Consider the following 12,599-nt stretch of genomic DNA (forward strand, 5'->3'; position numbering starts at 1 on the left):
CATTGATAGGGCAGCTGTAAGAATCCTGTGAAACAGAGGGGTAGGCAGGACACACAGGTAAACAGGCTTAGTCCATATCTCAAGAACTGAGGTCAGATTTGAGGCCTAGAAGTGGTATCATAGATTTCATGTCCTACACCAGCTCTTTAATTGGTAGCAGCTGCCTGAAGCATTGTATTAGTTTAGTGAGAAACAGTGCTGTGATTGATCAGCCGTGTCTGTCCTGGATGCAGCTTTAGAATGTGAATGCTGCCACACTTGGTCCAGCAGGCCTAGCAGTAGGGTGTAGTTGGCAGGTGAGGGGTTGCATTCTGATTCCAGGATGCAGAGAGATGCTGTCAAGATGCTTGGCCCCTGGGGCCCAAGCAAGCAGGCTGGGTTTGAGGGCTCGGATCTCCTGCAGGAAGTGGAGACTGGAGATGTTGGGACTAGAGAGTGTCAGAAGCCCAGGGATGGGGCCTGCAGGGGTGGGGCAGAGATCTGGGAGTCAGAGATCTGAGTAGCAGGACCTGCCAGCATGGAGCCCTATTGGCAGTTGGATGGGCCTGGGAAAATAAAGACAGGGACAAGGCAGAACCTGCTGAGGCAGGGGGGATATAGCATCTGTGTCATTTGTCCCATCCTAGTGGTGGGAGCATTTGTGCCATTCAGTAAACACACATTGAGTACCTACTGTGTCTGGCCCTATGCTCCCAGAGGGGAGGGTCCAGCAGGGTTTGTGACCTCTGGCTGCTGGCTGTAGGCTTGGGTTCTGAGGTGGCCCTGGACCTGGAGGAGAGGTGGTATCAGAAGGGAAATGAGATGGGGACTTGGTGACAGCCCTGAGGCCCAGGGCAGGGGCAAGGTCATCTCTGGCTTCCACATATTTCAGGGAGTGAGTGCTGACAACTGCATGAGCCAAGGTGGCGCTCAGCTCAGAGCAGACGGTGCAGAGAAGCTGTCTGGAACCCAGAGAACAGGGACTCCAGAATGCCTTTAGCTGGGAGTGCGATGGGGCGGGTGGCAGGGGCAGAGGTACGGTTACGACATTTAGCAAACATTTTCCAAATATCTCCCCCGTACCAGGCTCTGTATTAGACAGGGGATGATACAGCCATGGTCCCTGCCTTCAAGACTTGATGTTTATTTTTAGGGCATAGAGGGAGGAGGGTGGGAAAGGTATTCTAGGCAGAGTGAACAGTGTGGGAAAAAGCACGAAGGTGTGAAAGAGCCTGAGGTTTTCTCGGAATGAAGAGGACCTTACTGAGGCTGAAGCTGAGAGACGCCCATAGAAGGGGGAGAGAGGTGGGTGGGACTAGATGGAGAGGGCTCAAATGCCATGGGAAGGAAGGTGGGCAGACAGACACAGGGTGGTGGGGATTGGGGTCTAGATCCGAATCACTGGACGGCAAGCATGCGTGGAGGATACCCCGGCAGAGAGGAGCACTGAAGGCAGCCCCCAAATGCGGAAGGGACTAGGCAGGGAAATCTAGGGGCTGAGAAATGGTCAGAATCTCTGAGAAATGCTGCATCTCCCCATGATCCCCATCTGGAGAGGCTTACCCACGTCCCCAGCCCAGGTCCCACCTCCAGCTTGGTCCATCCAGTCCCACCAAGCTCCCTGGTGACAAATCATCTGGTGACCCCATTGAATGACCTCCTCAGGATTTGGAGCTGATCTTGTCCGTTGTGAGCCAGCTCCATGAATCTGATGGGCACTGCCCTGCCCACAGCACCATAGGACTTGTGGAGGCACCAAATCGGGGCCTGCCAAGTCCAGGGAGGAGGGTAGGACAGTGACAGGAGCTGGAAAAGACAGGGCAGTGCCACCGCCCCTCCCTGAGGCTGGAGGGGCCCCTGGAGAAGAGCAGGAGAATACCCACCCAGCCCCAGTCTGAGGGAGGAGACTCAACCTCAGTCTGGATAAATCTGAAGTCAGAGGAGGGAGACATGGCTCTGGCTTTGAGAAGCAATAGTCTGAGGAGGAAAACACATTTTGGTCAGAGGAGGATTAGAACTTCCCCCCCTCATGAGCCCCCAGTCTGAGGGGGAAGCTGGCCCAAGCCACCTGTGCGGTGAGCAGCCCCAGCAGAGGAGAGTGAGTTTGCTGGTGGATTTCCAAGTGGGCTTCCTGGAGGACCGGAAGTAAGGCAGAATGGGGCGAGCAGTCTGTGGTCTGTCCCTCTCCGGTGACCCCTGCCACCCCACCCTGCCAGATTCACAGACCAGGATGAGCGTGTGATACAGCACTGCTTCCACTACACCAGCACGGTCCTCACCAGCACCCTGGCCTTCCAGAAGGAGCAGAAGCTCAAGTGTGAGTGCCAGGTGAGTGGCCTGCCTTGCGCCTCTCTCGGGGACCAAGTCGCCCAGCTCTCAGCTCCAGAGAGTCAGCCACAAGGGAAAAGCCCATGTCTTTGGGGGCTGGTGGCAGGGAGACTACCTATGCTCTGGCAGCCTCTTAAAGAGGGAGGACAGTAGCTCTTCAAGACGGCACCTCTGGCTGCAGGCACTGTATGCGATCGCCCTCTAGTGTTCAGATTGGGCATCACGGCAACAGCTGGGTGGCTAGAGCTGGAGGTGCACGCGCACCTGAGACTCAGGATGTCTATGCACCCTCACTGGGGCTATTCCTCCCACTCCTTCACTTAGTAGCCAAATGATATAATTAGACTCTGCCAGTCTCCAGTCTGTCCAGAGAGCCCTAGGGGAGGAATGAGAAGACCCTGGAGCTAATGGAGGCAGGGGGCTGGAGAGGGTGACCCCCTGCAATCTGATTCCCTGTGATCTCCATTTTCTCCATTCCAGGCTCTTCTCCAAGTGGCAAAGAACCTCTTCACTCACCTGGGTGAGTGCACTGCCCTCCTTCCTGCCTGGCTGTGGGGTGGGAGTGGGGGGTGGCATTTTGAGGAGGGGAGGTGGCCGGGCTTGGCCTCAGCACTCCAGCCTGGTCTCACCACTGTCCCCCATGCTTCTTGCTCCCACAGATGACGTCTCTGTGCTTCTCCAGGAGATCATCACAGAGGCCAGAAACCTCAGCAATGCTGAGATGTGAGTGAATCCACCCCGGGGTGGGGCGAGAGAGGCCTTGGGCCTCAGTAGTGACCTCTTCTTTCCTCACCTCTTTTTTTCCCCTCCATTGTCTTCTTGTGGGACCCCATCAGGTTTTGTGTAATTCTTTATTTCATGCCTGTGTCTCTCACTAGACTGTAACATCAAGTGACAGCATGGGTGGGGCTTGCTTTGCTGGCCATGGGTCCTCAGCTCCTAACACAGTGCCTGGCACAGAGTAGGCGCCACCAAAAAAAAAAAAAAAATCATCGATCTGGACTAATGTCTGGAGTCAGCCAACCCTGAGGAGAGTCTCTCCCTCCAGGCCTCAAAATCCAGGCTTTGCCTCTAGTCGTGAGATTTGAGGGGTGGCGGGACAGGGGTGGCGGGAGAGGGGTGTCAGGGCCCTGTGGACCGAAGCCATCTCTCCACAGATGCTCTGTGTTCCTGCTGGATCAGAACGAGCTGGTGGCCAAGGTGTTCGATGGGGGCGTGGTGGATGATGAGGTGAGGCAGGGCCTTGAGGAGGGAGGGTGTGGCCGTGATCCTGGGGGCCGGGAGTATGCAGTGGGCGCTGGGGAGCAGGCACGATGGTTGATGGTCCGCTCTGCGACCGGCCACCAACTTCCTCTCTACGCCATCCCTGGCCCGGCAGAGCTATGAGATCCGAATCCCAGCCGACCAGGGCATCGCGGGCCACGTGGCAACCACGGGCCAGATTCTGAACATCCCAGATGCGTATGCACACCCACTTTTCTACCGCGGTGTGGACGACAGCACCGGCTTCCGGACGCGCAACATTCTCTGCTTTCCCATCAAGAACGAGAACAAGGGTGCGTGGTCCTGGCGGCTCAGGGAGGAGGGGGGGCGGGGCCTGAGCAGGATGGGGCGGAGCCGAGCGGAAGTTCCGCAAGCCTTCTCCACCACCCTAGCGTCCGTAAGCCAAAGGGATGGGGTTTCCCAAATACGTGACGTCCCTTGAGGACACCCTGGGAGGGCAGATCTCCGTCGGACACATCCACTGGTTCATCCTAGACCCTCTTTGGTCCCCAGAGGTCATCGGTGTGGCCGAGCTGGTAAATAAGATCAACGGACCATGGTTCAGCAAGTTTGACGAGGATCTGGCGACAGCCTTCTCCATCTACTGTGGCATCAGCATCGCACATGTGAGGAGGACAGGGGCGTGCAGGACCCTCTGTTCTCCTCTCCACATTGGCTCTCCTTGCTCTGTCCAGACGGGTCCGTGCCCTGCCCTGGGGCTCAGAGCCCTGCTGCTGGGTTGCTGTGCAATCTTCAGTACCTACTAGTCACCTCTGGCCTCAGTTTCCCATCAGAAAATCAGAGATACTACTTCCTGTCCTGTACAGTTAGCCTCCCAGGACTATGGGAGATCTGTTTTATTTCCCTCCGTTCTCTGGGAGCAACCTCAACCCAAGCTCCTGGTTATCCTTTTTGGGATATGTTGGGTCTCATTGTCCAGAGCTGGCAGCTCTGGCCCAGGAATCCAACCCCTAGGCCCCCAACGCTGTCCCCCTTCCTTGCTTCTGTCTCTCTGTTGTGGGCCTCAGGTTCCATCACTGAAGCCTGGGGCAGCTCAGGAGAGTGTGCAAAGTGCCAGCTCAAGTGCTAAGAGGCACTGGGAAGGAGGAGCAAGGGGAGGTCTGGATGAAAGTTGGAGGGGGCTCCCTACTCTGGGCTGGAGCTTGAAGTCTCAGGCTGGGCCCAGCATGGGACAGGAAGGGGGCAGGGGTTCTAGCTGATCCCTTTGTCCCAGTCCTGGACATTCTGAGATTTCACAGCCACCTTGCCTGAGCCCCATCTTTCCCTCTCTCCCCCCAGTCCCTCCTATACAAGAAAGTGAATGAGGCCCAGTATCGCAGCCACCTAGCCAACGAGATGATGATGTACCACATGAAGGTGAGCCCTGCACGGAGCTTCTGCCCTCCTTGTCAGGGCCCCAGGGTCCCCTGTAGCCCACCTTTCCTCCCCTGCCTCCCCAAATCCTCAGGTGCCCAAGACAGACTGGGCTTTCTGATCATCCTCTCTTGAATATAAGAAGATAGACCCAGAGCAATGCCTCGCCTTTTGCTCTGCTGTTCTCCTTCGGGGCAGCCTGCCTTCAAAGCAGTTTCTGCCTGCCTTCAAAGCAGTTTCTGCCAGCCTTGGCAGCACTACTTAGCCCAGGGAAGGATTGGTTCAGCCAGGTGTTCCAAATGTCCAGGGATAATTCCCATCCTGGGAATTACTGAAGGCTGGGAAGCCCGCCCAGGGCCCTTCTGACAGATCCCTTAAATACAGTGGTCATGCAGTCCTGGGCAGTCCCATTCCCAGACCTTGTGTTAGAAAAGCTGTCCCAGACTTTAATTCAGAGTATGTGGTGGTCATTGTTCATTTGAACATTCCTCTCATCTGTGTCTAAACCAAAGTGTCACAGACTTTGTGGCTACGGTCAAAGCTGTAGCAGGAAGGACTGAGGTTAGACTCTGGGATGGTCCTCCCAAAAGAAGGAATCTTTAATTTATTGTCTATGAAAGGCTACCCATGCTGTCATGAAGAGGTGTTCTCTGTCTTTGACAAGGATGGGCTGTTACAGATGAGGGTGGTCACAGGAAAGGAGGCATAGTAGGTGGGCTGCAGGATGGTGAGGGGAGGGTGGTGTTCTCCTGCCCAGTGATAACCCGTGGAGTGGATGGCCCGACTGGGGTGCATTCTGAGTGGGAGGTCCCCGCCACTGTGGGAATTTGAGGTTGAAGACACTGGATTGGGTGGAGGCCGTCTTCTAATACCCCGCTGGTTCCCTCTAGGTCTCTGATGATGAATACACCAAACTTCTCCATGATGGGATTCAGCCTGTGGCTGCCATTGACTCCAATTTTGCCTGTTTCACCTACACTCCTCGCTCTCTGCCCGAGGATGACACCTCCATGGTGAGCTGGCCTGTCCCACTTGAATGTGGAGGTGGAGAGTGTACAGCCGGAGACTGAAGTTAGATGTGCATAGGAACTTCCTGGCAAGACAGAGTCATCAAAGAAGGCTATAGAGTCTCCTCAGAGATGGAGGGGGCATGTGGTCTGCCAGCATGGGCCACAGGGCCTGCCCAGGGGCCAGGGGCTGGACTGGAACCAACGATGGCCTCAGGATTGGCACCTCCCTCCCTGTTTTTCTAAGATTTTGTGTGAACTTGGTTCCAAGAGTTCTTAGATGTCATATTTCTAAGTTCATGGCTCCGAGGATGCTTGACTCTACCATTTTATAGTTCTCTAGTTTAGATCTAAAGTTCCAAGACTCCAAAATTTTGGAGGCTTCAAGAAGGGCCAAGGCTGGGGGTGGGGTGGCCCATCTTGAAACTGATGATCCCTCTGATCCCTCTTTTCCACTCTCTCCAGGCCATCCTCAGCATGCTGCAGGACATGAATTTCATCAATAACTACAAAATTGACTGCCCGACGCTGGCCCGGTGTGTGTCCCCAGCCCTCCCCTCCGTGCAGGCAGCCCCGTCTCTGCCTCCCTCCTAACTCTACTCTCACATCCATTGCCCCCTGCGCTCTGGGAAGGACTGTCTGAGGATGACTAGGGGAGGCCCACTCTTGTGAGGGTGGGGAGGATCTGTGAGTGAGAAGTAATTCACAGACACTGGGACCACAAGGATAGGAAAGGAATGGGGCAGGGCGGAGCCTGGAGCGTTTCCTGGAGGAGGAGAGCCTGAGGCCCCTGTGCTGCCCTCTCCCCTCCCCCAGGTTCTGTTTGATGGTGAAGAAGGGCTACCGGGATCCCCCCTACCACAACTGGATGCACGCCTTTTCTGTCTCCCACTTCTGCTACCTGCTCTACAAGAACCTGGAGCTCGCCAACTACCTCGAGTGAGTGACTGCACTTCCCCCCATCTGATAGCTGGTGGGGTCCCCTTCCCTGGGACAGGGCAGCGCCTCCTGTGTGGCAGGCTTTACACACACTGCCTCACGGGACCCTCTTAACAGCCCAGTTAAAAAGGTACAAGGCCCCTTTCCTAGAAGGGGACCCAGGTGTCCTGAGCTCCTGTCCAGGTGGTTCCTGGACATCTGCAGTCAAATACTCAACCACTGAGCTATTCCCCTTATCCTGGACGTCTCATCCAGCTGGCCCTCCTTTGGAAGTGTGGGGAGGCAGCAGTGGCTGACCTCCTTGTCCTCTGTCTCCTCCCAACCAGGGACATGGAGATCTTTGCCTTGTTTATTTCCTGCATGTGTCACGACCTGGACCACAGAGGCACAAACAACTCCTTCCAGGTGGCCTCGGTGAGACCCTGCCCTCATCACAGTGGGCTCCCTCCCCGAGGTGTCTGGGAGTCTCCCCTCTCCAGCCTGAGGAGAGGCGGGAGTTGGTGAGACCAGGAGCCAGTTTAGAGATGGGAGGAGGCTCTCCCGGGCTTTGGGAGATGGCGGGAGGAGCAGGGCCGTTCCGAGCCTAATATGGCAGCACTTGCCTCTGGATGTGACGAGTGATGGACTTTTCTCGGGCTTTTCCAGAAATCTGTGCTGGCCGCGCTCTACAGCTCAGAAGGTTCTGTCATGGAGGTACCGCCATTCCGCCCAATATCCCCGTTCCCACTGTCCCCTTAAGGCCAGTGACTTACAAAGTTAGACTGTGGCCCAGCTCCTCCCCCTCCCAAGCCCTGCTCCTCAGACAGGCTGTGAGAGCTGCAGCCACCCCCAGGGCACGCCTGGCTCTTGTTCCCTGATGGGCTTGGAGGGGTGCAGGTGTGGCTGGGGGTACGAATCAGGCAGCAGGTTCCGCCTGAGCCCAGGTTTGCCAAGGGAGGACTTGCATTTAGCATGTTTCTCTCTGCATGTCTGGGGACACCCTATGAAACCCCCTCCCCACCCAGCCAGGCACGGGCTTCACTCCCATCATACTCAGCTTTGCCTTAGACTGATGTGGGTCTGCACGCCCCCGATGGGAGCTCCTGGGGGCAGGGACAGAATCGGGGACATCTCTGAGTTCCCTGCACCTGGCACAGGGCTTGGCACAGAGTGGGAGTCAAACTTCCAAGCTTGCCTTGCCCCACGTGGCCCCCGCAGCCCCCCTCCAGAGCTGCTCCCGCTTGCACACCCCCAGAGACGAGGGGCTCGCTTCCTCCTGGGAGGCCTGGTGGCATCCCTGCTTCTGCCCTCCATGCCCTGGACTTACCTGCCCCTCCTGTGAGTGACAGCCCTTCAGCGTCAGGGGACAGGGCCCTTGCCCTCGCCTGTCACCGCCCTTCCTTGTCAGCACACAAATGCTGGCTACATGAATTAGTGTCCAGGACTCCGAGGGATCATTTCAGAATCGTTCCAGCTTGAGAGGCCCTCAGAGCTTACCTTGTTGTGTCCCTCCATGTGACAGCTGAGGAATCCAAGGCTCAGAGGTGGCCAGGGGCTTGCCCAGGGTCACATAGAGGGTTGAAATAGAGCCCAGAAAGGGAACAGGCCCTGGCCCCCCGACTCCCCAGTTCTGCCTACTCAGCTCACCTTGGGGGCCGGGGCTGGGCCGGGCCTGCTCCCTCTCTTGGGGTCAGTGAGGAGGGAAGCCCCCCACACCAGCTGGACCCCCATCACTCCTCTCCCCACAGAGGCACCACTTCGCTCAGGCCATCGCCATCCTCAACACCCACGGTTGCAACATCTTTGACCACTTCTCCCGGAAGGTGATGGGGCCGGGGTGGGGCTGGGGGTGAGGAAGTGGGAGCTGGGAGCTGGCCTGAGATGGGAGAAGGAGTGAAGCCGAGGGGTGGAGGTTCCTGAGGTCTGGGGGCGAGGGTGGGGTGTCTGGCCAGAGGCCTTGACACCCTCCCCCACCCCCGGCCCTGGCCCAGGACTATCAGCGCATGCTGGACCTGATGCGGGACATCATCTTGGCCACAGACCTGGCCCACCACCTCCGCATCTTCAAGGATCTCCAAAAGATGGCCGAAGGTGCCTGCCTTTAGCCCAGGCCTCAGGGCTGGGGAAGGACCACCAAGAGGGGGATTCGCCTGGAGAGCATCCCCAGGCGTTTAGATCCACCCCCTCCGGCATCAATCCACCAGGCAGACCCAGCCCTACATCCCTGGCTCCCATCCAGGCTGCTGAATTCCCTGGACCACTTTGGGGTGGGCCCTGGGGCCTTGCCCTCAGAGAGCGAGTACCAGGATGCTGGGGCCCTCTCCTTGACCCCGTTCTCTCCCGAACAGTGGGCTATGACAGAACCAACAAGCAGCATCACAGCCTCCTTCTCTGCCTCCTTATGACCTCTTGTGACCTCTCTGACCAGACCAAGGGCTGGAAGACCACGAGGAAGATTGCAGTAAGTGCTGCCCCAGCCTGGGAAGGCGCAGGCTGCCTGGCTCTGTGTGGCTCCTGCAGCCTGAACACCCTCCCTGTGCTAAGCTCAGCCTGTGGGGGAAACAGGAACCTGGACCCCCTCAGGACGACAGGTGGGGAGATTCAGGGAGGGGCATGGACTCACTGGGGCTCACTCATAGCAAATCAGTGGCTGGTGGAAGGTGGGCCAGAACCCAGCCACTCCTCCCCATCTGGGACCCATCCCCCTGCCAGGCCGGAGATGGTGAGGGCAGGTCCTGAGGTCACAGTGCCTCAGTTTGCCCCCTTGGGAATGGGCTGTGGAGGAGCGTGGGTGGATGGATCCCACTCACAGGAGGTAATGAGAGTGTTGACCTTTCAGGAGCTGATCTACAAAGAGTTCTTCTCCCAAGGAGACTTGGTATGTGGGGAGTGAGGGCTACAGGGTGTCCAGGTTGGGGGAGGGTTCCTAGCCTGGGCCCCGGGAAGGGCTGGGTTAGCCTGATCCGGGTGCTTATGGAGGAAGGAGAGGGCCAGGCCTGACGACTTGATGCCTGCAGGAGAAGGCCATGGGCAACAGGCCGATGGAGATGATGGACCGTGAGAAGGCCTACATCCCCGAGCTGCAGATCAGCTTCATGGAGCACATCGCAATGCCCATCTACAAGTGAGCGAGCTCGTGGGCCTGCTGGGGACCCCAGCCAGGGACGGCAGGGTGGGTGGGATGGGGCTGGCTGTGGCCGTCACAGCAGACACAGGTGGTGGGCTGGCCTGGCTCTGCTGCAGCTCATCCACTCCCTACCTCTGGGCACAACCTCTCCTGCTTTGCCCCTAAATGGGCCCTTCACTTCATCCTTGGTCCCTTATGGAAAGAGACCGCCATGTTGTCCTTGTGCTTCCCATCCTATGCCTCATACTCTTGTGGAAGTTCTACCTGTGGTCCAGCCCTAATCTTTCTTACTGCTCACAGTCTAATTTCTGACCTCTAACCCTGCCCCCTCACATCCCCAGGCTGCTGCAGGACCTGTTCCCCAAAGCAGCAGAGCTGTATGAACGTGTGGCCTCTAATCGTGAGCACTGGACCAAAGTGTCGCACAAGTTCACCATCCGCGGCCTCCCGAGCAACAACTCGCTGGACTTCCTGGATGAGGAGTACGAGGTGCCTGACCTGGATGGTGCTGGGGCCCCCATCAATGGCTGTTGCAGCCTTGATGCTGAGTGAGTCCCTCCTGGGACTCCTCTTCACCCAGGCCTCCTCCCACAACTCTCCACTGGCCTGGCCACATGCCCTGGGACCAGAGCCACGGGTCCTGGATTCTAGACCAGGACTTCCCATGTGACCCCGGGCAAAGCTGACCTTCCCCGGCCTCAGCTTTCTCGTCTGTATAATGGAAGACTTCCAGCCTCACCAAGACTTTGTTATTTGTCCTCTGAGAGCACAGGGATGACAGTGAGCAGTGCGCCCTGCTCTGCACCTCTGACCACACCTTGACAAGGGCCCCACTTCAGGCCACTCCTCTGAGGCAGCCTGGATGGTTTCTCCTGGGCCCCATTCCTGCCCCACCAGATCTGTGCCCTTTTCCTCTGAGGACACCCCCTGCCCCCCAGGATCCTCACACAAGAAGGTGAGACATCTGAGTGGGCAGAGGGTGGGTCTTAGAGGCAGTCATCAGCTTGGCTGGAGGACTAGAAATAGCCATGGGGCCACAGGTGGCCCTGAGGACTGCCACTGTACTTATAGTGGAGACTGGGACCTGGAGAGATGAAGGGGTCCCATAAGGAAGCTGCCAGGGGGGCAGCTCAGTGCTCTGGGAGAGGGGGCTGAGGAAGGAAGCAGGATAAGAACAGTGGGCAGGAAGGATCCCTGGGCTGGGAGGCAGGCCCATCGTGGGCCAGCAGTGCTTCATCCTGGCCGTCCCTGGGCAAGTCCCTTCCCCTATCTGGACGAAACAGGAGGGTGAGACGATCCATTCTCTAAGACCCCTTTTAGATCAAAGTCCCCATAGCTCTGTGGAGTCCCAGGAGAGGCCATGGAGTGTCCCTGGCCCCCTGGGGCGGAGAGCCGACACTGAGTCCCTCAGTGGCCCCCTGAGTGTACCCCCTTAGCCCGAGCCCCTCCTGCATTCCTGCAGCCAGAGGGGAACTTGGCCTCAGCCCTGGTAGGGCTTGTGTCCTCTTCAAGGCCATATCCACCCATGCCCCGGGGCTTGGGAGACCCCATAGGGCGGGGCCTCAGGGGTCATCCCAGCCGCAGGTTCCTCCTTTCTCTGTTTTGTTCAGTAAGTGTTGTGGACTGGGGAGAGTGGGCCACCTGCCTTACCTATTCTGAGCTGCCTTTAGAGAGATGCGTTTTTCTAGGACTCTGTGCAACTGTTGTATATGGTCCTGTGGGCTGACCGCTTTGTACATGAGAATAAATCTATTTCTTTCTACCAACCCTCCCCTACAGGGCTGTTTGCAGACTTTATACGTGGGGTTGGGGGGGTGCGGGGAAACAGCCCTGGGGGAGGCAAATGCCTTTTAGAACTCTCAGGCTACTGGAGGTCCCACCTCTGCTGCCTAGCCCCTCTTCTGGGGGAGTCCTAGACCTGTTGGGGTATCCCCGGACCAGTCCTGTGACAGATAGTGGGGACTTAGATGTGGATGGCAGATATAGAGGCCTGAGCATGGGGCAGCGATTGTGGATTGGAAAGGGAGAATTGAGAGGCTGAAGCAATCAAGGAGGCTGCCTAGAGGAGGTGACCTGGTGCTTCTCCTAGACCCTCTGTCTGCTGGCCTTCCTTAGTCATGAGTGCCCATACAGCCAAGACCTGGGCCTCTGAACCCCCTCCTAGCCACGGGGATGCCTGTCTGTGTCCCTGTAAATGCAGCCAGAGGGGTACCCTTGAGTCTGACTCTACCTCAGACACAGCCCTGGACTGTGTCTGCGGGGTGGGTTCCCTGCTCTCCTGGCTGTGAGAGTGTTTGCTTCTGCACAGACAGAGAGGGGCAGGTCCCAGATTGGGGACCATGAGGAGGCTCTGACTGGCACAGTCTCCATACCCCACTCCCCACTTGCCTATACCCCTCCCATCTTCTATCCCTGTTCATCTCTCCCAGATCAGTAAAGGTTGGCATGTTAAGGGACTGAGCACTGGGCTCTCCTTTCCTAGGAGAGGGAGGGCTGGGAGGAGAGAGACAGGATCATCTTGAGACCACCCACAATGGCCCCAGGGTGCCAGCCGTGCCTCTGGGACCACAGAGACTGTCTGCTTCTTCTGCCCCGCAGTCTGT

At 57.6% G+C, this 12,599-nt stretch overlaps 1 protein-coding gene across 1 annotated transcript in view; it reads left to right on the forward strand.

Moving 5' to 3' along the window:
• Window positions 1-10,576, forward strand: part of PDE2A (phosphodiesterase 2A) — a gene marked incomplete at its 5' end in the record, with an annotated part of 88,819 nt that extends 78,243 nt beyond the window's left edge. Inside the window, 19 exons of the mRNA XM_079707799.1 lie at window positions 2,063-2,124; window positions 2,196-2,307; window positions 2,788-2,827; window positions 2,967-3,030; window positions 3,465-3,537; window positions 3,686-3,863; window positions 4,084-4,196; window positions 4,870-4,947; window positions 5,835-5,957; window positions 6,417-6,487; window positions 6,768-6,890; window positions 7,217-7,304; window positions 7,536-7,583; window positions 8,618-8,692; window positions 8,861-8,960; window positions 9,218-9,330; window positions 9,709-9,747; window positions 9,887-9,993; window positions 10,338-10,576. Of these exons, the coding sequence (XP_079563925.1) occupies window positions 2,063-2,124; window positions 2,196-2,307; window positions 2,788-2,827; window positions 2,967-3,030; window positions 3,465-3,537; window positions 3,686-3,863; window positions 4,084-4,196; window positions 4,870-4,947; window positions 5,835-5,957; window positions 6,417-6,487; window positions 6,768-6,890; window positions 7,217-7,304; window positions 7,536-7,583; window positions 8,618-8,692; window positions 8,861-8,960; window positions 9,218-9,330; window positions 9,709-9,747; window positions 9,887-9,993; window positions 10,338-10,548 (1,818 nt within the window). The 3' untranslated portion in view covers window positions 10,549-10,576. The remainder of the gene's footprint in view (window positions 1-2,062; window positions 2,125-2,195; window positions 2,308-2,787; window positions 2,828-2,966; window positions 3,031-3,464; window positions 3,538-3,685; window positions 3,864-4,083; window positions 4,197-4,869; window positions 4,948-5,834; window positions 5,958-6,416; window positions 6,488-6,767; window positions 6,891-7,216; window positions 7,305-7,535; window positions 7,584-8,617; window positions 8,693-8,860; window positions 8,961-9,217; window positions 9,331-9,708; window positions 9,748-9,886; window positions 9,994-10,337) is intronic.
• Window positions 10,577-12,599: the final 2,023 nt, after the last annotated feature.

Source organism: Hyperoodon ampullatus (genome assembly GCF_949752795.1).
Source record: "Hyperoodon ampullatus genome assembly, chromosome: 7".
Classification (NCBI taxonomy): Eukaryota; Metazoa; Chordata; class Mammalia; order Artiodactyla; family Ziphiidae; genus Hyperoodon; species Hyperoodon ampullatus.